Source organism: Carassius carassius, chromosome 34, assembly GCF_963082965.1.
Source record: "Carassius carassius chromosome 34, fCarCar2.1, whole genome shotgun sequence".
NCBI lineage: Eukaryota > Metazoa > Chordata > Actinopteri > Cypriniformes > Cyprinidae > Carassius > Carassius carassius.
The window spans coordinates 8,625,873-8,650,035 of record NC_081788.1 but is presented as its reverse complement, the minus strand read 5'-3'; the positions used below and the strand labels follow the sequence as shown (position 1 = coordinate 8,650,035).

Here is a 24,163-nt window from a genome sequence, read left to right as displayed (position 1 = left end):
AATGTTCCTTTCTGTCGTGGGTCCACTCTCAAATTCAAATTCATATTCCAGGAGGGTCTCCCTCTGTCAAAATCTTGTTCTGGCAAGATCACTTTAATCTGCAGACTTCAAAAGAAAACAGTGTAAAAGTATTTAAAAGTAGCTTCTGATGGCAGCTACAGTGATATAAATGCTGATTGGTTCTTTTATGTATAGGGCGGGACCTATTCTGCCATATTGCACGTTGTAGTTTCTCACCTTCATAATAACACATGTAGACCATCTTGGTATAAATACAGTATTTGGCTTTGTGATGTCAGCCATAAAGGAAAGTTGTTTCAGAGGAGAAATTAGGTTATTTCAATTGTGCATCCAAACCACTTCCTTTACATCACGACTTTAAACACACAAGCCAACCAAGTTATGATTCATTGCATTTTGATAAAGAATTATGAAGGCAATATTTTTGCGGTTATGAATCATTCACCATTAAACCAGAAAAAATGTAAAAAATGTAAATAGCGTCAGGTTTGATTTTATTGAGTGTTTAATGGATACATTTCCCACAGTTCTTTGTTGTCATTCCATAACCTAATGCTGTTTCTAATTAAAGACGTGTACCAACAGCATATGCTTTATGCTCCATATGTGGAGAAGGTCTGCATATGTTACATCTGTGCAAGTGCTGCTTTTAGCACACTGTGGCATTGTTCACTCGCTAGTGTTTTGGTGTTATTCATTAGGGGCTAAATTCACTGCATGCCGCACAGGACACAGGCTGGGTGTTTTCCACACTGTGCCATTGTCTGTGGACAGATTCCTGTGAGATTTGATTGTCACCTTTGACACCAGGGTGACAACCACAGCAATGACCTCAGAAGTTTGGTTTTATAAATATATGGGTGAACTTTTTGATAGCTGCTCAGCATTTATGGAAGAAGAGCGTGTATTTGTTTATAAAGCAGGAAAGCTATTTCTTTTTTGAATGAAGTAGGTGGATGAGATTTTGGAGGAGATCAAAAGTTTAGTTGAAACTTAGAAGTGGCTACATCTTACCAATGGCTGAGAAATGTTTTATGTTTTGTTATTGAAAACGGGTGCTTGCTGATTAGAGACATGTGTAGATGTCTACTTTATGTGTATCAACAAACAACATGAAAGGGAAACCTTCAAACAAGTTTATTTGTTTATTTATGGGTTTGCACGAGTGTCCTTTGATTGCAGACTCACCAAACTTTGTTTTAAGCTGAAACGTGGAATTTCTGTAGCACTATCATCACTGAACTGAATTACAAAAGTAGATTGTTTAAAATGTTTTGGCTAGATAGTTTAAGTAGCTAGTTTAAAAGGTTTGAAAACAATTGTCAGTAAGCAGATAGCACCACCCTAAACAAGTCATGGTAAAGCCAATGTGTTGTGCGAGTCAAACAAGTGCTCAAGCAAGTGTTTTGTTAGCGCCGCCGAAACAAAAACAGCATCCCAAATGACACACTATGCACTTAACTATGTTTTTATGCACTATGTACTCAATCAAAGTGTATGAATTATATAAGGTTATTTTGTCATTCAGCATCGGAGTCTGATAGCCCCTCCCCCTTCACTACGTAATTAAAGCTGGGACAGTTGAGTGCACGAAGTAACCAACATTCCACACTTAATTTTTTCCGGATATTTAAGTGCATTATCCGTGTATTTAAAGTGCACTATTTCTTTTTGGAATTTTCAGTTTGAACACACTACTCACACTGTTTATATTACAAAACGTCACAGAATAGTGCAGAAATACACAATTTGGGATGCACCTAAAGTCTTTATATTAATATTTATACATTAAATATACAATTTACTGTATTTCAAGTACACTACAGACTTTTACACTACAGTTTACACTACCAATGGATTTATGCTTATGATTTATATATTACTAGCTCCATTTGCTGTTCGACTTGGTGTTTAAATTGTATTGATTCTGGTAATGGCTTATAAGAGAAGCAAGTATGAATTTACAATTCTCTGACACCTTGGAATAATTATCAATAAAACCAGTCGGTTGTTTATCTGTTTCTGTGTGGGTTAAGTGCAATGTGTACAAAAAAAGATGTAATATTTACACTAAGGTATTTCACCCAAAATCTGACTATAAACTTGAACCTGTTTGTAAGATTTAAAACATAGGCCTAATTACTACATCAAAGAAGCCAATGAAAAGTATTTAATAGATTTGAATACTAAATTACAATTGTACTTAGTATCTCAATCAAATGATTACAAAAAAGTATTGGCCAAATTAACTTTTCTGTAGTGTATGCAAAGTATAGGAAAGTGTAATATTGTTAAGTGTATCTCCGATTTATAAAAAAAAAAATGGACTGAATGTATACTTGTATTTCAGCTGCAATTGTACAAAATATTCATACATTGTAATTATTAAACACTTCAACTTTAAGCACACCACCAGGTTGCAATTTAAAATGTAATAAGCTACGCGAAAATATAACCGAGCACACAGATGATTGTGAGGCATATGGACACTTGTGTGTCTGTCTGTCCCTAGCGGGCTTCCTGAACGTACTGATGAACTGTCAGTGGCAGAGTCTGTGGTGTCGGGTGGAGGACGGGGTCCTGAAGATGTATCGGGACGAGGCATCAGAAGAGACCCCTCAATACACTGTTCAGCTCAGAGGGAGTGAGGTGCGACCCGGCCCGGATACAGCACATGCTTACCGCATCACCATCACACAGCACGGGGACCAGATGGCTGTACTAGAGGTACGGTAATGATTCGAGACCCGCTTACCGCTCATGGAGCTCTGTGAAGCTACACAGTTAAAAATGATAACCTGAAACTGTAACCTTAAAGAGGTTTTTCTAAAATTTGTTTTGTTGTTAAATTAATGTATTTGTTCAGTGATGTTCAGTGAAATAATATTTTTTACTATTACTATTTTACTATTTTTAGGTTTCCTTTTTTGGTATGCAGGAGGAAGTTTTATTTTAATATTATTTGTATACTCGTGCAGTATACGTTTCAAGTTTTAATATTTAGTTTTGAGGGGTTTTTATTTTTATTTATTTATAAAAATTTTTAGTAATTTTTGTACTTCAGCTTAAACTTATTTTCAGTTAGTTGACAAAGCATCATTTCCCATTTTAAATTAAATTTAAAAACTATTTTTAATAGTTTTAACTTTCGTTAACAATCAAAATGCTGTGTAGTAGATGTTGGGTATCCATCAGCATGAATGAAATCGATCAGATTGATGGGCTGAAACGTTATTATTTCTAAAAATTCATTTTACTGCCCACACATCATTTTATAGGCAAACATCTTCTTTATCAGCATGCAGTATTTTCTTTACTGTGCACATGGTATCTCAGTAGTGCCATGTTTTTCTACACACACCATGGTATTACCATGATTTTTTTGAATTGTGATATTGTGGTAATACAATGTTTTTTAGACATCACATTTTAAACAATACCAAAAAGTACAATAGTGCTTTCATAAAAAAATGTTTGTCATGGTACCATATTGGTACCCAGCATTCTTTTTGTATCTTTAAGAATGTATTGATAATATTGTTTTATATTATTTTTTCATATTATATTTAGTTAAAATTTTAGTAATTTTGTTTTTGTTGTGTGTTTTAGTGGTTATTGGTTTTTCAATATATAGTTTATGGTTTATTTGATTGTTTTTTTTCTGCAACTAGCTATAATAAAGTAAGTATAATTTTTTTAAATTTGATTTCAGTTAATGTTTATTTTATTTCAAGTAACGTTTTTAATCATTAGTGTTTTTTCCTGTACTTTTGCGCATGTACCTCATCATATATAAAATTGAAGCAGTATCACAATACAGTACAGCAACAGTTATGACGTGGTCTATTTTAATTTCTTGTTGTGGTGAGCTGTTGTCACTATAGTTTGAAGGACTGTCGATGTTATTCTTTGTGTGTGAATGTGCAGGCGAGTTGTGCAGATGATAAAGAGCAGTGGGTTCAGCTCCTGCAGGATGGGAGTTCAACTGCAGCTGGATCTTCATATCAACACACCAGCCATGAGTCACTGAGGTACACACACACACACTCACACACATGCTGTCTGTCTACTGCCAGTGTTCCATATGAACCGAGCATAACTCACTGAACTACACACACTCACAGAAATACTCACATTCTTTCCGCATCCTCTTTCCATTCTTCTGTTTCCTCTGTTCCTCAGTGGTCTGAAAAGCCGCAGGTTTCCCACCTCAAACATGTACATGGATGACCCCTTTCAGCAGCTGTGTGGTCCATCAGTCCAGCCGCAGCCCATCTATTCAAACTCCTCCATACTAGAGCACATGGTACGGTCCAGCAGAGAGAAGTGTATTCTGTTTAGTTTTGTTTACAGCTTAGTTAAGTTACATATAACCAGTTAATATTTAATTGTCAGGCCATTTTAAATCAACACAAGAAATGTAGCTGTGCACTGCCATTCAATGGTTTGGGGTCAGAACGATTTTATTTGAAAGAAAATAATGCTTTTTTTACAACAGTGATATTTTGATCAAAAGTGACAGTAAAGACATTTATAATGTTACAAAAGGTTTCAGTTTCAGATAACTGCTGTTCTTTTGAACTGTATCTTTCTATTCATTCATATCAGTTTCCACATACAAAAAAACTGTAGCAGCTTATCTGTTTTCAGCATCAAATCTGCATATTATTATTATTATTATTATTTCTGAAGGATCACTGGAGACTAGAGTAATGATGCTGAAAATTCAGCTTTGCATCACAGGAATAAATTACATTCTTCACTGTATTTTTTCATCCGACAAATAAAGAATTGGCTAAGAGATATAAAAAATTTTTACTGGACCCAAACTTTGGAAATATAGTGTATGTGGGAGACACAATTCGTGCCATGTTGGTGATCAGAAAATTACTTTTTTTTTTATTTATATTCAATATTTTCAATAGTTTCAACTTTTGTTACTGTTATTTATTTCAACTAAATAGTATAGATATTGAATGAATGCAATATTGAATGAATGCAAGACAATATTTGAGGCTGCAGGTGTGGGGATGAAAAATAAAAGTTTAGTGACATCAGCCTAAAATGAGAAAGGTTTCAGAACAACTTTTGGATGAAAGTTGTATATATATTTTTTTTTAAATGCATGATGTACACTATGATAGCACTGTAAATAAAGTCATTTTGATTTGATGTTGTTTTGAATTCATGGACAGTCACTAGCAAACTAGCGTATCTGTTCCATCCATTTTTTCAGTTTGAGAAAGCCTACACTGGTGCAAACGGAGAATCGGTGTCATCCAAGGATTCTGCCAGCTACAGCAATAATGAAATCTTCAGCAACCACAGTGAGTCAGTCATATTACCCCAGCCGCTGATCCCGAGTTGCACTTTTATAAGAAATGAAGTGCATTAAGTTCTCTCTCGTTTCATCCGACTTTCTGCCCTTTATTGTCCCTCTCACTCTGTCACCAACTTGGTTGTAAAAGTCATTTTAAAACTGCTGTTACTTTCATGCTTTAGGCAGATCAGCATCCTCATATCTTTCCAGCTCATTATTCTCTAATAAAATCTTTGGGAATACGGTAATGCATTTGTTCAATAAAACAACAGATGCAAATAGCCGTTGAAAGTTGTAATCTACATTGACATGTATATGACAGACCACTCCTGTGAGCAAACATAAATTTCACACTTGAGCTCAAAACATGTGATTAAAAAATACATACGGCTGCCCTCACCTCACTCCCTTATCCACAGCAAATACTTGACAATTCAGGGACATCTGCTTTTAATTTCAACAGTGCTAAATAATTATATAGTGCCTAGTGCCGGAGCTCAAAGCACAACTTTCCATGCTCTTGCATAACATCGCAGAGCATCATTTTGTGCCGACATGCCTTTTCACTTGTTTTATTTGCTTAATAAGGCCAGTGTGACCTAAATAACAACCTATGATATTACACTCTTAGGCCATGTTTAGATGCGCTGATGTTTTCATACACAAACTGACACAATGTGGTGTTTTTATTGCCTTTGATGTATTTGATCATGATTATGGATCTGCTTTCGGTGTTGTTTTTCTCATCAGGTTTGTAAAACACAATTTAGCAGGAAATCCCATCTGTGCCAAGTGTGTGTGGTGATGGTCAGTGGAGATATTTGGTCGTATTTATCATGGAAACATTTACCACAAAGTGCCATGCAAAATTATATTTATGCTAGGAATGATTAAGAAGTGGCCTAGTACTGTCAGTAGGGCATTTAGAGATATGGATTTTAATTGTGGAAATACGTTTAGGAGGGAAATCTGATGTAGTCGACATATACTGCTATTTAAAAATCTGGGGTTGGTTTTAATAAGGAACGAATGCTTACCAAGGCTACATTTAATTGGTCAAAATGCATTAAAGCAGTAATAAAGTGAAATATTACTTTAATATAATTAGAGTTTAAAACAAATAAAATATAATTTATGCTGTGATCAAAGCTTCAGTGTCATTACTCCAGTCTTCAGTGCCACATGATCCTTCAGAAATCAGTATAATATGATGATTTGCGATTTTTTTTTTTAATGCGATTTTGCTTTTTATTAATATTATCAATGTTGAATACAGTTGTGCTGCTTATATTTTTGTGGAAACTGTGATTTAAAAAAATGCACTATTGTTTGATGAATAGAAAGTTTAAAAGAACATCTTTTATTTGAAATAGAAACGTTATAAATGTCTTTGCTGTTGATTTAGTGCATCCTTGCTGTGTTAAAAAAACACTTATTTTTTTATTGACCCTTGAACTTTTGAATGCTAGTTTATGAGCTGTGTTTAGAGCATGTGAGCATGTGTTTTATAGTCTCGTGTACTCTAGGGCATGTGAGGTGAGGTCTCTGGACTGTCTCAGCAGAGGAGGGCAACACTCTCCTGCTCCCATTTTGGTAGGGATCAGCGGTGGCTGGTGCTTTTTTCTCCATTGTGGTTTTGGAAGCGGTGCAGGGATGTAGCCTTGTGGTGTACACACACACACACACACACATCCTCAGAATATCATGTTTTCTTTTTGAACCCAACTTTCCAGAACATGCTCTACTCAGAGAGGCGATTAAGAGAGATTGAAAAGTAGAAAAGTGAATCAACGTCCACAACGCTCTTAAAACACTTTCCATGCTCAAATTATTTTAATATGCCTATTAACAATGTCCAACAGCGGGCACACATGCATTAGAGGGAAATTCTGTATTTGTATTTTTTTTTCTGGAAGTCATGAAGATTTCCACACATTGTCATCTCAACTGATGTGCAGTGATTACAGCTAAATTGGAAAGTACACACAAACAACTCAGCTCATAAGTTAATATCAAAGTGGTTGGCTTTTATACAAAAACAATTGCATACAATACAGTTCCCAAATTTAGATTTTTGTTACTGTTTGATGAATTAAAATGATCAAAAGTGACGGTAAAGACTTTTATAATGTAAAAAAAATATTTAAAGACTTTTATAATGTTAAAATGTCAAATAATTTAACTTTCTGTCCATTAAACAATTCTTAAAAAAGCATCACGATAATAATAAGACAGAAGGAATGTTTCTTAAGCAGCAAATCAGCATATTCAAATGAAATCGGAGGATCGTGTGACTCTGAAGACGGGAATAAATTACATTATTAAAATATATTCAAATAGAAAAGGTATTTAAAGTTAAATGCAATAATATTTCACAATATTCGGTTCTGTTTTTGCTGTATTTTGTTTAAATAAATGCAGCCTTGGTGCATTATGAGACTTGGTGATTGGTAGTGTATATTACATGTGTTTTTGTGTTTTTAGATACAAAACTGTTTGAGATTGAGAGGGGTGTGCAGAAGCTTGACCTGACAGGAAAGAGACGGGTGCAGTTGCGAGCGGGGTCAGAGGTCAACCTCGTGAGCATGGGGACGAAACCAGCTAAACGCAATTCCTTCAGACGCTCCCTCGCCTTCTGCACTGAGCGAGCACAGGTAACTTCCCTCCGACTCATCCTTCCCTTACAATAAAAGCACTGTGACACTACCATGGTACAGTTAATATCGCTATTACACTGTCCCATACTATGAGTTTGTGCTCTGCATTTAACCCATCAAGTGCACACACACACACACACACACACACACACACACACACACACACACAGAGCACTGTACTAACATTTGTTTTATTTCAAGTCACACATTTTTTATTGCTTTAGTTTTATTTTTAACGATATTCCCACGATAACCTCCGTACATGGCAAAAAACATGGTAATACCATAGGATTTTGTAAGGGCTGATAAGAGCAGGAGATGACTCAACCGCTGAAGTTTTATTACACTGCCACCTGGTGTTTGTATCGTGTAACTGCAACCCTTTTCAACAAGCAGATGTTGATTTGTAAGATCAGTTAATTACACGAGACAATGAAGAGATTATTTAGTTTTGGGTCATTTTTTTATTATTATTCTTTAAGTATTTTTAAATATATTAAGTATTTTGTTCCAAATTAAAAGATTTTTGGCTACTTGTCCTGTTTGGTGCTTTGTTTGTTGGTTGTTGCTGGCGTTGAGAGTTCAGTAATTACAGTGGGTTGGATTGAGAGCCACTTCCTCCCAGAGGAGCAGAGAATAAAGCTCAGATAAGAGCTGTTTAGCCCACCATTACACCCTGCTTCATCAAGTGGAGGAGTCTGATGACTTTTGAAATGTTGTGACTCTTGTCTGAGTCATTTAGGATATTTCACCATTTTAATCCTTTATAAGGAAATGTGCATAACATATACTCACTCTTGAACACTCACTTCTGGTTTTGTCTCTTAAAGGGGGGCTTTCTGAACCCACTCTTGAGAAGAACTGCCTCGGCAAAAAGCACCCTGAAGAAAGCTCCATCTGCCTTGTTTATGGATCATGGCAGGGTCTTCCAGAGGAGGAGGGTAAGATTCCTTCAGCATGAGCACAATGCACAGTCTACCTCACAAATTTATGGTTAACACTTTAGAATAATGTCCATTGGTTAATGTTAGTTAATTCATTAATTAACATGAACAAACAATGAACAATACATTTATTACTGTATTTATTAATCTTTATTAATGTTAGTTAATAAAAATACAGTTATTCACTGTTAGTTCATGCCAATTCACAGTGCATTAACTAATGTTAACAAGCACAACTTTTGATTGGAATAATGCATTAGTAAATGTTGAAGTTAACATCAATTTAGATTAATAAATGCTGTAGAAGGATTGTTCTTGCTTAGATTATGTTAACTAATGCAGTTAACTAACATTAACTAATGGACCATTATTCTAAAGTGTTACCAATTTATGATTGTATTGGATTTCCGGATGACTCAGTAGATGAACTGAAGGTACCACCAAAACCAGCCTGACTGAAAAGTCACCAGTATGACTTTTTTGACTTTATTAAATGGACAAACAGTTGACCACTTCCAGATGTAGTCGAAAAAGCATCATTATTAATTTTTTTGACATATTTTTAAATCACTAAAGTTAAAATTACAACTGATTTGTAGTGTATATAATAGTAAACTAACTTCTTTGTGATTGTGTTTGTAGGAGTGGGAAGCCAAAGCTTCAGGGTGACAGCGAGAGAAGACTCTCCCACATTCCCCTTATATTGTCAATATAATATTGCACTGAAAATAATATTCTTTCCAAGCATGTGGATCATGCAGTGGTTTGGATTTGTAAAGTTTTTGGTTCTTTTTTGGGGGCACTTGGTACGTTTAAGAAAATAACCGAACACACAGACTCTTTATCTGCATATTCTGTCCGTAAGCATTTCATCTTCACTCACAGGGTTGCAAGATTGTTAGGGAGCAACTGTAAAATATTTTACTTTTATAAATGTCTGTTGAGATGATGCTGATGTACATTTCTTTAGAAATTAATGATAACTTAAGCGCCAACATTTCAGGTATTAAATAACTCTATGGCTAGAGAGTGGCACATTTAAATAAAGTGGAGTTTTATGTTTATCATCATGGCACAGTATTTATCCTTATGTATATCACTTTGCACTGCTTTGAACCCGACCTAAACTGTGTTTGCAGTTTTCAGGAAGGCATCGTCATGGTCAAAATCAGGAATCGTCAGTGTGAAGATCAGACAGGATGTGTGTATCACTTACTGATCATTGATTAATGAAGAATAATTACCTCCTTGTTTTATTTTTTTTTTCACTAGACTCACAAATCTGTGGTAATTTATCAGTTAGTACTTTTTTTTTTTTATTCCAATGCACATACAGTATATTATGTGTTGAGCTTTTCTAATGATGTGCCTTAACCATGTTTTTTATCCATGTTTTTATGAAGCATTGCTGGTATTGATCCCACTCATTTCAAAAAGGTTTTTCTGTATAGTTTGGTAGCTTTAAGACAATAATAGCCTAATATTGCTGTACAAAATATAACTGTGGAGAACAAAAACACCACTGATGAACATATTTGTACAATAAATAAAGTAATGCTGGATAAACCATGATTTCTGTGTCTATGAATCTTGTTCTTTTTTCTAGAATCATTCTGATGATGTCAAACGATCCCGTTATCATCCTGTATTTAGTGCAAAACGACAAGAGTTTGCATTTTAATTTTCTGTGATGTAAAATGGTATCACATTGCATTATTTATGGTTGCCACAATGTGGCCACAAGAAACAACACAAAATGATTTCATTCAACAGGAACATTGGGGATCTCTGCTGTTAAAGGAACATAGATTGACAAGTTAAACTCTGCTGAAGATGTACTCTTTAACATATATGCTACTTTCAAAAAGAGTACCTATATTATATTATAATAATATTTAATATACTTCATTAAAAAAATGAAAGTGTATTCTAAAAGTAGGCTACAAATATATGTTACTAACCTTTTTTTTTTTTTTTTTGAAGTATGCTACAAATGTACACTCAGCACAATTAAGTACACTTTTTTTTCCACCAAATTAACCATGCAGCCCAAATGTTATATTCCTTATGAAATTCCCTTGAAACTCTCATGAAATATAGATTAAGGTACTTTATTGTGTTTATCAAGTCTGTTTAAAAACATTTTCTGCGGTGCACTTATGATACGGATATAGAGATAACTGGATATGGATTGAAAACAGTGTTTAATTTGTGTGTTATTCCCAGTCCACTCAGTAGTGTGCGCTGTTATGTCAGACTCAGTACTCAGTAGTGTGTTGACTATCTTCTGCAGGCAGCAGATCCAATCGCTCAAGCTCAGCAGCCACATAAACAATGTTTACAAACTACACCAGCGCTATGTGATGGATATAAAGATGTCCCAGACTTCACATACAATTTTATAAGCTCAGCCATGGACATGTTTAATAAAGTGACGGCTTTTCTGCAGCAGGCCTTGGAAACAGTGAGTAAACACTTACTTGTTTACTTGAATGTCTTCAAACTAGCCTGTTAGCTTAGCCTAGCCAATGTAGAACAACTCCAGACTCTAACCTGTTGCATGATACAGTAAAACTTTATAGAAGTGCTTCAGACGTGACTGTATATGATACCATGTACCAGATATGCGATTAAAATGAATGCCAGCATGTTGTCATGTAAGTTAGTTCAGTGCGTTATATGAAGATATATAACGTTACCTCGTCTTAAATGTAGCTTTTGTGCTACAGTTGTTGAATACATAGTGCACTAAACACTAGATCGCGGGGATTTACTGTCTTTTATTGTTTAATCAGTCCATAGATGTGATTTTTATAAATAGTGAAGGATATATGTGATTTTTTTTTTATTGATCACACTGTTGGGTTTGTCAGTTGAGAATTTGTTCACGTGGAAGTTGCAGAAATGCGCAGGTCTGGACAAGTTTCTGACAGGAAGAGGAAAGAAAAAAAACAACCACCCAAGAAAAATAAAATAAATATTTATATATATATATATATATAAATACCGGTATATAAAATATCCTTTAATGTACATAAAATATTTGAAGACCTATACAACACAAAATGCCTTGACATTATAACAATGTAAACTCAAGTAGCATAAAAAGTATTTGTTAACACAATTGCATTATATATATATATTTTTTTTTTTCTATGAATTCATTCTTGTTTTCTGCTTATTACTCAGGACTACCTTTGTGTTTTACAGTGAAGAATTATGCATTTATAGGACCTCCTTTTTAATATTAATGATCATATTGAATTAATAATGTTAGTGAAAGTGTAATTGCAGTAAAATACTGTTGATTCTTACAGAGGGAGCCTTCGATAAACCTGCTGGACTCTTTTGTGGATCACTGGAAAGCAATAGCAAACTATTACATCGAAACTACAGGTAAAACTACGAGTGTAGATTCACATTAAGCAGTATTTACCTTTGTGTTTGCGTTTTTAAAAGACAAAAAGTGTACTTATGCCATACCTTAAAGAAAAAAAGTTTAAATTGTGTATGTTTGTCTCGTGCAAAGATGAGTCTCGCCAGGTGAAGCAGACAGACATCCCATGGTGCCTCAGACAGATGCTGGACATCCTGGTGTATGAGGAGAAACAGAAGGGAGAGGAAACGGGTCCCTGCATGGAGTACCTGCTCCAGCACAAATTACTAGAGACTCTTTGCACACTGGGAAAAGCACAGGTATGAAAACACAAATTCAAGACAGAGATTAAAGATATTTAAAGCTGCAAATAAACTGAAATATTGCTTCTTTGTGTAGTATCCTCCTGGCATGAGTCAACAAGTGATGTTGTTCTTCTCTAAAGTCCTGAGCCAGATTCAAAAACCTGTGCTGCATTTAATCAACGTCTATCGGCCCGTACAGGTATGACATTATCAGTAGGAACCGTTACTGTATGGAAAAGAGCTGTGTGAAAATGTTTAGAACATCGTGCTTTTGTGTCAAAATTAAAAGTTATATTTTTAAAAGATGTCTCTTTTGCTCACCAAAGCTGCATTTATTTGATTGGAAATACAGTAAAACAGTAATATTGTGTAATATTATTACAATTTAAATGATCTGTTTTAATGTATTTTAAAATGTAATTGATCCTTGTGTGCAAAGCCGAATTTTCAACATCATTACTATTATTATTATCGAAGAAGAAAGCTGTGGTGCATAATACTTTAATTGTGCTGCATGATGTGGAAATTGTGATGCATTAAAAAAAATAATAATAGAAAGTTCAAATAAACATTAAATATATTTTTTTCCTGACACTTTTGATCAATTTAATGCATCATTGCTGAATAAAATGTTGTTTAAAAAAATCTTTCCATCCCATAACCTTTGAACATAAGTGTAAGTGATAGATTTTTTTATGTAAATGATTCCACTTCTAACAGTGAAATTTTATTATTATTATTATTAATTTAACATCTTATTTTGTATTTTGTTCAGTTTAATTCTGTACACTTTCTATCACCAAGATCTTTATTATTATTTGAGTGTAGAATTTTAACATTTTGAAAGCATATATTAGAATTGAAAAATTAGGTTACATTAATGTGAAGGAATCTAATTTTCTTTTTTTGTCACTCTCTGTTATAGAAGCTGATCGATTTATGTGGACTCCCTGATTCAAAGACTGAAACAGAGGAGTCTCAGTTTTTATTTGCTGTTTGCACTCGCGTCAAAAAAGACCCTTATGTCTTAAACTATATCCTTGAGGTACTTTCTTCATCATGTCCTCTTTCACCACTGTGTTGACTGTCATTTAAACTCTTTTAGAATGTGAAGCTGTGATAAATGAATGTCGAACACATCTACATCTCCGTCTCAAAGATTAGCAAAGACTCTCAGAAGAGGTGCAGCTCTACCTCAGACGAGGCTGTGGAGGAGGGCTGCAGTCCTGAGAGGACTCCCTCGTCCCGCAGCGGAGCTCATGCCTCCAGCTCACCTCAGACAGCCACAGGCATTATCCCTGTACTCATGCACCTGGGGAAGAGTCAGGTGGGTCATCGTGAAGAGATCTACAACAGAGTGGTTGTGCAGCTTAAACAGAAGATTCCCAGGGCTTATTTACACCAAGTTCAGTTTTTAACCAGGTTAATTTAAAATGGCACAGTGCATCTCAAATGAGCACACAGATGACTGCATCTGAAGATTTTTACTGAAAAAAAAAAATAAATAAAAAAATAATATATATATATATACATATAAATATATACTTTCAGCACATGCTGTTTAACACTTGTATATATGTAGATTAAAAAAAAATCCTAAATGTATGTACACCGCTGTGAAGGAAAGATATTTTAGTTATAAATATTTTTCACAAAACTTTATGCACATTTGGTGTTTAATTATAACTAACACAAAAACTAGGACTGGCACAAAAGTCAAATAATTTCACTATTATAATATTAAATGATAATTAAGTATTAAATTAAAATGATTCCATTCAACTAAATAATATAATATAAAGAAAGAAAGAATGAAAGAAAGAAATGCTTCCTAAAGAATAATGTATTTAATTTATTTTAAATGATTAATATACCTTTTGTTTGTTAAATTTAATTACTTGATTAGTAATCATTCATCTTGTCTGGTGATGGCCACAACCTCATTGTTTTTAAAGAAGTAAAGTAATAAGAAATTAAAGAAAAGTAATTGATCTTATTTATTTTCCTACTTTTCGAATCTGGAGCAGTTTATTTTTGTACACTTTTAAGCACCATTTTTACCTTTTCGACAACATAGTCACCAAATTTTGACATGAAATGAAGCACTCAACGTTTCTATTAAAAATTAGGTTGCAGTACACTCTGAGAAGTGGATTCTCAGAAATGATGCCTAATTTACACCCTCTTGTCACTTTCTGTTAGATAAAACCTTAAATAAAATACAATTGTTTGCAACATATTTGTAAAAATAGACTTTATAGTTTAGTGATATGTTGTACATTAAAGCCGATGAATTTCACTTTCATTATCAAATATAAAATGGCAAAAGGGCAACTTTGTGTGGACAGTTTTTGTGTAAAATCTAATTTATAAACTTCTGCACCATTTAGCTTGTGTGAACACATCTTTAGAGTTGGCCAGACAGCTGTACACAGAGCACTGGAGCTCATAATCACTCTCTCTCTCTCGTTCTTAGAAAAGTCGTGTTGTGCTCCGATCCATGGAGAGTCTGTTGCTGCTGGTCAGTTCACCTCAGGAGGACACTGGTCATCTTCTGGCTGAGGGAACGCCACTGTGTCACCTCCTCGCTCAGAGACTGACTGAACTTTACTGCCTCATACCCTCATCACTCAACCCTGCAGACATTCACAGCTACGCCGGCGCACAGTGGAGGTGTGTGTTTGTTATGAAGTGATGAAGTGTTTACACGTACTTTATTTGTGGACATGTTTCTTATCTGCTTATTGTAAACATGCATCCTGAAGATGTGTTGTTGGTTTTGCAGGGATCATTTCACACAGGACAGTCCAGAGGAGAGAGAGTCGTTTCCTAGCAGTGAGAACGTCCAGGAGTTCTTCTGTTTTTTGGACTACTGCAATGAGCTCACCAAGGAAGCACCAAGGGTTTGACAAAATCATTATTTTTGTGCTGATCGTGTATGTGTGTTTGCTTTAGTTCGAAAAAATGTCCTGAATAAATTTGATTGCTGTGTGTAAGATACTTTTTCCTGTTTCCAAAAATAGCTATTAGTACACTAGCTTGAAACAACATCAGAATAACAGTTATTAAGCACTACAAGTGATTGAAATTTATTCAGATTTATTATCAAAACCTTGACGATACTTCCAAATAGACAGACTTACCACATAAAGACTGGTACACATTGCAGCTAATTCTGAATATATATATATATAAATTTAATTTATGCATTTAGCAAACGCTTTTATCCAAAGCAACTTACAGTGCATTCAGGCTATCAATTTTTACCTATCATGTGTTCCCTGGGAATCAAACCCACAACCTTGCGCTTCATACCACTTGAGCTACAGGAACATTATACTGTATATATATATTTCATTTTTTTTTTTTTTTTTTAAAGTGCCCCAATTTTTTTTTTTAAAGGTTTCTAATATTGTTTTAGGAGTTTCCTACAAATAGTTTACATGCATGCAAGGTAAAAAAAAAAAAAAAAGATTTGTTTTCTCAAATTATGCATTTAATATCACCTTATTTTCCAATGATTTGTTCAAAGCAGTTTTACGATTCAGTCTCTCTAAACCCTTTCTCTCCGTGAGCCTGATTGGTCAGATGGCCTAGTGTTTTGTGATTGGTCTACTGCGTACAGCATGTTTCAGAAACATAATGCCCATTGCCATAGTTCCGTATTTTGAATGCTCCATATAAAATGTAAGCATTTATAATTTATCATTTTTACAGGCTGTGATTCAGTGGAGCCAGCTTGTCCAGCTTGGTATTATGCAAATGTGTTACCCTGTGATGTGAAATGAAGCCATCACAGAAATGGGATTTGAATGAATGGTTCATTTAGGCGGTTCAGACTCCATTCTTTCTTTTGAGAGACAATAACTGATGTCATATCGTTTACATTCACATATTACACACTGCTTAAAAGGCAACATTCAAAATGGCATAATAGGGGCACTTAAGTTGTATTTAAAGTTTTTAAGTTGTGTTTTAATTTGTTTAATTCTAAGTTGTTTTTGTTATGTTTGTTGTTTTGTTTGTTATATTTCATTTTTGCTTTGTTTTGTTTATTTGATGTTTGGATGTTGTTTTTTTAAGAGGTGTTTGTTTGTTTTTCTAAATCTACTTTTTAATAATTAAGATTTATGGTATAAAAATTGTCATACTACACATTATAAACATATTGCACATAATTATGCAAATTTGTATGTGTGTTTTCCTGTAGGTACTTGGTGTTAGAATGGCCAGAGCAATTCACCTTCAGTGGCTTAAAGGAGTCATTCAGCCTCAACTGCTTCAGATGTGAGTAGAAACATTAATCAGAATTGTGAGCTTGCAGCACGACGGGAAGAGTGATGTTAATTTTTAAACTCTGGCTGTCCAGGTCAGAGGCTGGGATCCTGGTACACACTGCTTTGCTGTCCTGTTCTGTACGTCACATACATTCTCCTGCACTCCTGGAAGAACTGGTTCAGTTTCTGCTGGGCAGCGACACACATTGTGAAAAGCAACAGGACACACACACACACATTCTACGTTACCGCCTTATTGAACACTGCAACCACATCTCAGACGAGGTAACTGAGCCAGAAGATTAAAGGGATAGTTCATCCAAAAATGATTTACTAATTCTCAAGCCATTCTAGATATGTGTGACTTTCTTCTTTCAGACAAATACTGTCTTGAGTTATATTAAGAAATGGCCTGACTCGTCCAGGCAGTGGATGGCGGTTGAGATTCATTAGTCCAATAGAAGTCCAATAAAGTGCATCCATCCGTCATAAAAAAGTGGTCCACATGGCTCCAGGGGGTTAATACAGGCCTTCTGAAGTGAAGCAATATGTTTGTGTAAGAAAAATATCCATATTTAAAACTTAGCTTCAGCTAACTCTCGTGTGCGCGTTCATTCATGAGAGAGTGACATCCAGCGGATGATGTAGGCGTAGCTTAAGCTCCGGCTTATCTCGTAAGAACCAAGATTTGTTTACAAGAGCAAAAGACGCAAAGTCTCCTTTAATAAAGGAAAACCAGCCTCCTCTTTGCTAAAATCGAAATCCTCCAATATTTTTCTTTACAAAATGTTTGTACTTCCAATTCATGACCGGTGTTTTGTTTTTCTCTGTCCTCTATGCTTCTACATTTGTCACCTATCACCGTTGTGTACGCTACGTCCAGGGCTCAAATTAAGTGGGATGGCAAAAAAGACAAAAAGCATCCCCTCTGTAAAACCACCAACCCCCTTAACCATTTAACATTATTAATGTTCTGTATTATGTAAAACTTATCACACAAATGAAATGTTACAATTCTCTGATTGGCCGATCTGACCTCAGTAATGTAACAAGCTGTGCACAAGCTGAAGAAGGTTTTTGTCATTTTTCAAGCAAAATGGTTCAAGTGCAACTTTTGAAGTTCTTTAAAAAAAAAGACAACAGAAGGTATGATTTTTTTCCTTGATTAGCATTTAAAGACATTCCTCTGACATAATTTTATTGTGCTGTATGTATGACTGTGAGGGACTTGAGAGATGATAGAAGAGCTGGCATTGAGTATGTCACCAACTTTGCAAAAAACAAACAAACACGTCTTGAAAGTCCAAAAGCATTCACTGCATGATGAAGCCTATTAGTATGCAGTTAGAAAAAATGTCATTCAAAAAATGAAAGAAGAAACACCCATGTATGAGTTTTATGTTTTTATATTCATTGCACAAGCAATGTACTTTCCTGAATATCACCAAGGCTTCAGGAGGCCTTTATTAATCACCCGGTGTCTTGTGGAGGAATTTTTTATGATGGATGGTTGCGCTTTATTGGAGTTCTATTGGACTATTGAATCAGTAGCCATTCACTGCCATTTTAAAGCTAGGAAGAGCCAGGACATTTTTGTATATATCTCTGATTGTTTTCATCTGAAAGAAGAAAGTCATACACATCTAGGATTTCTTGAAGTTGTGCAAATCAACGGGTAATTTTCATTTTTGGGTGAACTTTCCCTTAGATTTATGGTTTGGAGCATCACCGTGTGTTACAATGCTTCTTTTGCGCTTTGTCAGATCAGCATCACAACCTTGCGTCTCTTTGAGGAGCTTCTACAGAAGCCCAGCAAGAGCATCTTGACCAATCTGCTGCTGCGTAATCTTGAGAAGCGCAGCTACAGGCTGCCCGGGTCAGGGGTCACCGACGAGAGACATGGAGTCGAGAGTGATGTTCTGGAAGAGTCTGAGTGAGCAGAGAGACTGAACACAGATTCTCGTATTTCTCATAGTGACTTGTCGTTGATCTCTCACTGTCTTTCTTCTTCAGGGAGCTGGAAGAGGATCCCTTCTTCACAGACATGTATGAAGACAGTGGGTTTGGCAGCCAGGAGCCTCTTCTGTCTCTGCCCAGTGTCAGAGAGAGACATAATCCCAGAGCGCACACACAAGTTGCAGACGTCGTCAACAGGTAACATTAGAAGAAGTTCAGCAGATCTTCAACCAAAGCCTATACATTTTTAATAATACATACTTTAATACTTTTACTAAGCAAGGATGTTTTGAATTGATCAAAAGACATTTATAATGTTACTAAAGACTTCTGTTTTAAACAAATGCTTAAACAAGTTTATATATGTAATATATATATACAATTATTAAACTATATAATATATAAAATATGTATGCAATTCATTGGCAACTGAGATATGTTTGATGTTGGTCTATTACTAGTCTATAGATTGATTCTAATTTGTTTAAAATTTTATTAGCTTCTTGTGTTTAGTGCCCCAAGAGGCAAAAACATCACATCTGGTGCAGGGAGCAGGATATGACACCTACGTTCATGATGCACACAAACTGGTGAGTTGACACACTGAAAACTAAATAAAAGCTGGGCCATTTTACTTAATGCAGTCATTCAAACCAAATGTACAGCAACTATCAACTGTGCATTTTCAAGTTTGGTTTTCAAATATTCTGCAACTGTCCTCTCTCTCTCTCTCTCTCTCTCTCTCTCTCTCTCTCTCTCTCTCTCTCTCTCTCTCTCTCTCTCTCTTCAGTTAAAAGAATGTATTGCTCTTTCACGGGACTGGAACTGGCCAGATTCTGTCAAAACCACTGAACCCAACCCAGCTACAGACTTCTATGAAGGGCACTTCTTACAAATCCTGTTCGACAGGATTGCACGCATACTAGAGCAGGTACAATAGTAGACTACAACATTTTCACTTTATCTTGACTTGATTTTACTTTCAGCTTCGCATGCAGGTCCATGTACTTTTCTGTCCATTTATTTTCCCCTTTTTAATCACAAAGAAAAAAAAATAAAAAAGAATGGTTGTTGTGTTTTTAAATGCTATGCTAATCACATAAAATTCTGCCCGAAAAATTAAAATATTGACCCTTTTTTTTACCCTTTAATAAACATTGTCAACATGCACTAATTAATATAGAAAAATTTAGATTTTAGATTTATTTTTTCTTTAGCCAAATAAGAAGTAATGCTTCTCCCACACGCTCAATTGAGAACTAGAGAAGTCTCACGTTTAGAAACCTAATACATTACTTTAAAATGTTATTTTTAAATAGACGTAGCAAAATCCTGGGAAATTTGTGTTCATTAAATTATATATTGGGGAACAATTTAGTGTGCTGTCTGGGTCATGGTATAGTAGAGGACCGTGTATGGTTACTCAAAGCACGTTCAGTATAATGTTAGAGTGCTACATACAAGGTTTTAATATATGGGGTAAAATATATAATATAGATATATATGAATTTATAATTTCTCCTATTATTCCAGATACAGGCAGGCCAATTTCCAGACTCAAATCACTGAGGATGCTTCTGAAATTAGCCAGGGTGCTCTAGCCTTAATCTACATTGATTTTGACATTTTTTGCCCTGTCCATTGTTATTGTTATCACTATCATTGCAATGAGACATCTTCATATATGCTTAATGCCACATTCATATGCAGATGAACTCCCCAAACTCTGCAGCATATACTGTAAGTAGTCAGTGGGCCTCTCAGCATCGTGAAAAACAAAATGTAATAAAACTTTCAATTGCACTATAGCCAAGAAAGCATGCAAAGAGCGCTTCCCTTATAGTGCGTCACTCAGTTATAGTCAGTGAATCTATTTGTTTTCTTCATTATACTTCGTTTGTTATAATGAGAGACTCCTGAGCATACAGCCCTGGAAAAAACTGGCATTTTGAGCAGTGAGTAGATTCTAACTGAAATGCTTGGCCGTTGCATTCAAGGAATCAACAGAAAATTCAGTGATTGATCAATGCTAGCTCTCCAGAGTAAAAAACAAACAAACAAACAAAAAACACTGGAGCATTTGGAAAATATGTTTTGCCAGTTTCCTAATTCTACAGCTTCATCTGACGTGCTCTTGCTTTCGTTTCGTTCCCTCTAGCACTAGAACCAGGCCTGGATACAATTAATTGCAAAGAAATGTGTAATTTCATATTTCATACATGATTTTAGGTGTGATATAAAATGATAAAATCATTAAAATATTAAACCAAATGTTTTCATAAAGCAATAGGCCAAGGTCTGTAAAGACGCTAAACATTTAGTGTTTACACACATTAAAAAACAAGCTTTATATACATTTTATTTTTATTTTTAATGAATACAAATATTGAATAATGAAATTTAGTTTGTGTCTGCTTATTCTGTGTGTGTGTGTGTGTGTGTGTGTGTGTGTGTGTGTGTGTGTGTGTGTGTGTGTGTGTGTATGTATGTATGTGTATGCGCGTGCATACACTTGGATGGTTTAAATCCAGAGCACAAATTCTGAGCATGGGACACCATATTTGGCTATACGCTGCATTCTTCTGTTCATCAGTGTTTGAACCATTAAAGAAGAACCGCATTTTCCCTATTTCATTTCTGCGTTCAAAATCAAAAATGAATGGACGTAAAAGTACACAAACCCATGCAGCCTGGAAAACTTGTACAAAATTATGACTTTTTTACCAGGATAGATGGCTGAAATGCGTAATAAAAAAAACTATAATAAAAATAAATATTTCAGATCAGTTTAAACTATTATTTTCTGTATGTTTACTCTTTTTTTTTCTGCATTTGTTTCCCTCTGCCAGCCATATGAGCTGAATCTGCAGGTGACGTCAGTTCTGTCCAGATTGGCTGTGTTTCCTCACCCTCACCTGCACGAATACCTGCTGGACCCGTACATCAGCCTGAGCCCTGGGGCGCGATCACTCTTCTCCACATTAGTCAGGGTGAGAACCGTACGAAAGGTGCCTGTGTGTGAGCCAAACGCTTATGTTGTTGTGAATGAAAGTTGCCTTATGTATCAGCTACGGACTTTTGGACCAGCAAAACATGAGCATTGTGGTTTCCTGTAGGTGATCGGGGAGCTAATGCAGAGGATCCAACAGATCCACAATGTGACAGACAGACTGATGATGATCAGGAGACAGCTGATGGGACTGGAGGAGGAGACTATGTAAGACTTTCACAACAAACTCGTGCAGAAACATGCCTCTTGTTGACAAATGTAAACAATGTTTTACAAATTCCAGACTGTAAATTGGGGAAAAATCTGTATTCCAGCCTTAAATACTACAACATAGTAATAACAATTTTTGGGTGAACTATCCCTTTAAGAAGTTTCATAATGTGGAAATGTCAGGCTTTTTTTTTTTTTTTTAAATACAATATATTTATATATGGGTCTGTTTTCTCTGCCAGGTTGGATCATGTGACCCTGCTGAAGGGGGTGATAGTTCTGGAGGAGTTCTGCAAAGAACTGGCTGCCATTGCATTTGTCAAACTCCCCATAGAAGAGCAGTGAACCCATGATGCTGAAACCAAAGACAATACAAAGGATCAGCACCCAACATTAGTTGAATGGCTCCATCACTGGGAGAAAATAGATTTGCACAGAGCTGAGTTAAGTGGCAATATTTATAGATATACAGGTCACTTTTGTCGAATGTTGTCAGGGAGGAGTCAACCTGTCCAATGTCAGGTTTGCCCAAGAAAGAAAACCTTTTTTTTTTAAAAACAATTCAAACTGGTGCAACAGGATTTCACAATGACTGTGTGATGTATGAAGTCGTTTATTCTTCACAGCTTCACATCTTGCTAAATGATTACATTTCACTTTAGATGGAAGCAATAGAAAAAAATGTCTTTTGCACAATATTCAAGTTTTTATTTACTATATATACTATATTTTATAGAGGTTTTAGGATCAGTCAGTCATTTCTCTTTGACTATTATGGTCAGTTACATCTGTTAATGCTTTTTCATTCAGATATACAAATCAAAACCTAATCTCAGATCAGAATTCGTACACTATGGATTTTAAGCCATTGCACATCCCCTTTCAACTTTTCATTTTGAAATATGGACTTGTTTAAGTATATCATTATGGTGTGTAAAGTAATTTTATTTATCTTTAATCTACTTTTGTAAAGCCTGTGAATAATCAAGTGTTGTTTTATTTTTCTGTATGTTATATGGCTGAATCAAAACGCCAGATAGGTACACAGATGTGTTTGGTTTGTGTGGTTGTGAATTGCCATTGGAAAGTACTCACAACAGAACTTTATTTTCTGTAGAGTTCTGACGACTGCACGCAACACATGCTTATTTCTGTTCACAGCAATAAACTCCTAAAATATTCTTGCAGATTTCATTACATCCGTTGTCTCTTTCGTATTAACTGCAGTTGTGACACAAAAAACTAAATGTAGCTTTATGAAAAGTTTTGCTGCACAAGTTAGTTTTTAAGTTGTACAACAAAAAATAACTTAAGATAATATGAATGTAGCAACTTAGCAACTGTGTGACAATTAGATACTTACTTAGTTCCTAACCTTCGGAGGGAAAACAGTCATGGCAGCCATATTGAAGGGTTGTTCCAAACTAAAGTGCTCAAAACAGGCCACTTCAAAGGGCCATTCGGAATGAAGGATTTCAAAGGGTACAACTGATGGACACTTCGGCCTCCCATAATCCCTTTGTGCACATTCTTTGCATGATGATGGCACCTCCGTGTGGGCATGGAATGATGACACATAAGGGCACTTTAAGAAACAGTCGTTTGGTCCCCTACACCCTTCAACCATTTGAAGCACTCACTCTGAGGGTAAACCCTTTGAAAGGATTAGGGCATAGGGATAAGCTCTATCAAATGGAATGCAGGGTTATATTAATAGGCAAGTTGTGAAATGTTTACATGTCTAACCTATTTTCTCAGCCAGAAAAGCAAAGTGGATCCAGCTTGGCACTTTTTCTTGAATCTGCAGCAATGTGATTGGCTTACAGTCTATTCCCACCTCCTCTATCATCTCTCTCCTTAGGGCTTCTTTAATACATTCACCATCATATATGCATACGACCTGCAAGACACTGGCGAGCGTGATTTCACCAAGTACAACATGTTCCTGGATCAACATCCTTGTTGATCCTGCAACAACATTCCAATCAACCAATCAAAATTTAGATATAACTTAATCTGTTTTAGGCTTAAAACCAGAGTTAAGTGCTTCTACACCCTTGTTAATCAGATATCATTTCCCACTGATT

General features: G+C 35.4%; 2 protein-coding genes across 2 annotated transcripts in view; both read left to right on the top strand.

The window, feature by feature from the left end:
- Positions 1-10,504, top strand: part of LOC132115111 (actin filament-associated protein 1-like 2) — a 50,531-nt gene extending 40,027 nt beyond the window's left edge. The window contains exons 9-15 of the mRNA XM_059523512.1: positions 2,534-2,748; positions 3,949-4,052; positions 4,204-4,327; positions 5,258-5,348; positions 7,826-7,995; positions 8,829-8,939; positions 9,585-10,504. Coding sequence (XP_059379495.1) covers positions 2,534-2,748; positions 3,949-4,052; positions 4,204-4,327; positions 5,258-5,348; positions 7,826-7,995; positions 8,829-8,939; positions 9,585-9,611 — 842 coding nt within the window. The 3' untranslated portion in view covers positions 9,612-10,504. The remainder of the gene's footprint in view (positions 1-2,533; positions 2,749-3,948; positions 4,053-4,203; positions 4,328-5,257; positions 5,349-7,825; positions 7,996-8,828; positions 8,940-9,584) is intronic.
- A 714-nt stretch (positions 10,505-11,218) lies between these two features.
- On the top strand, positions 11,219-22,602 carry LOC132115430 (FHF complex subunit HOOK-interacting protein 2B-like). The gene is made up of 17 exons (XM_059523903.1): positions 11,219-11,406; positions 12,260-12,338; positions 12,472-12,638; positions 12,718-12,822; positions 13,549-13,668; positions 13,783-13,950; positions 15,100-15,296; positions 15,409-15,526; positions 16,834-16,910; positions 16,993-17,185; positions 18,664-18,833; positions 18,914-19,054; positions 19,356-19,446; positions 19,647-19,787; positions 21,706-21,846; positions 21,973-22,073; positions 22,319-22,602. Exons 1-17 carry the CDS (start codon positions 11,356-11,358, stop codon positions 22,419-22,421), a joined length of 2,163 nt encoding a protein of 720 aa, XP_059379886.1. The 5' UTR covers positions 11,219-11,355; the 3' UTR covers positions 22,422-22,602.
- Positions 22,603-24,163: the final 1,561 nt, after the last annotated feature.

Bases quoted from the DNA above. Each gene is read 5' to 3' on its own strand.
- LOC132115430 (XM_059523903.1), top strand. From the start codon at position 11,356: ATGGACATGTTTAATAAAGTGACGGCTTTTCTGCAGCAGGCCTTGGAA. The intron at 13,669-13,782 runs GTACTTTCTTCA...TCCGTCTCAAAG, and splicing joins TCTTAAACTATATCCTTGAG to ATTAGCAAAGACTCTCAGAA. The intron at 15,527-16,833 runs GTTTGACAAAAT...GTTTTCCTGTAG, and splicing joins TCACCAAGGAAGCACCAAGG to GTACTTGGTGTTAGAATGGC.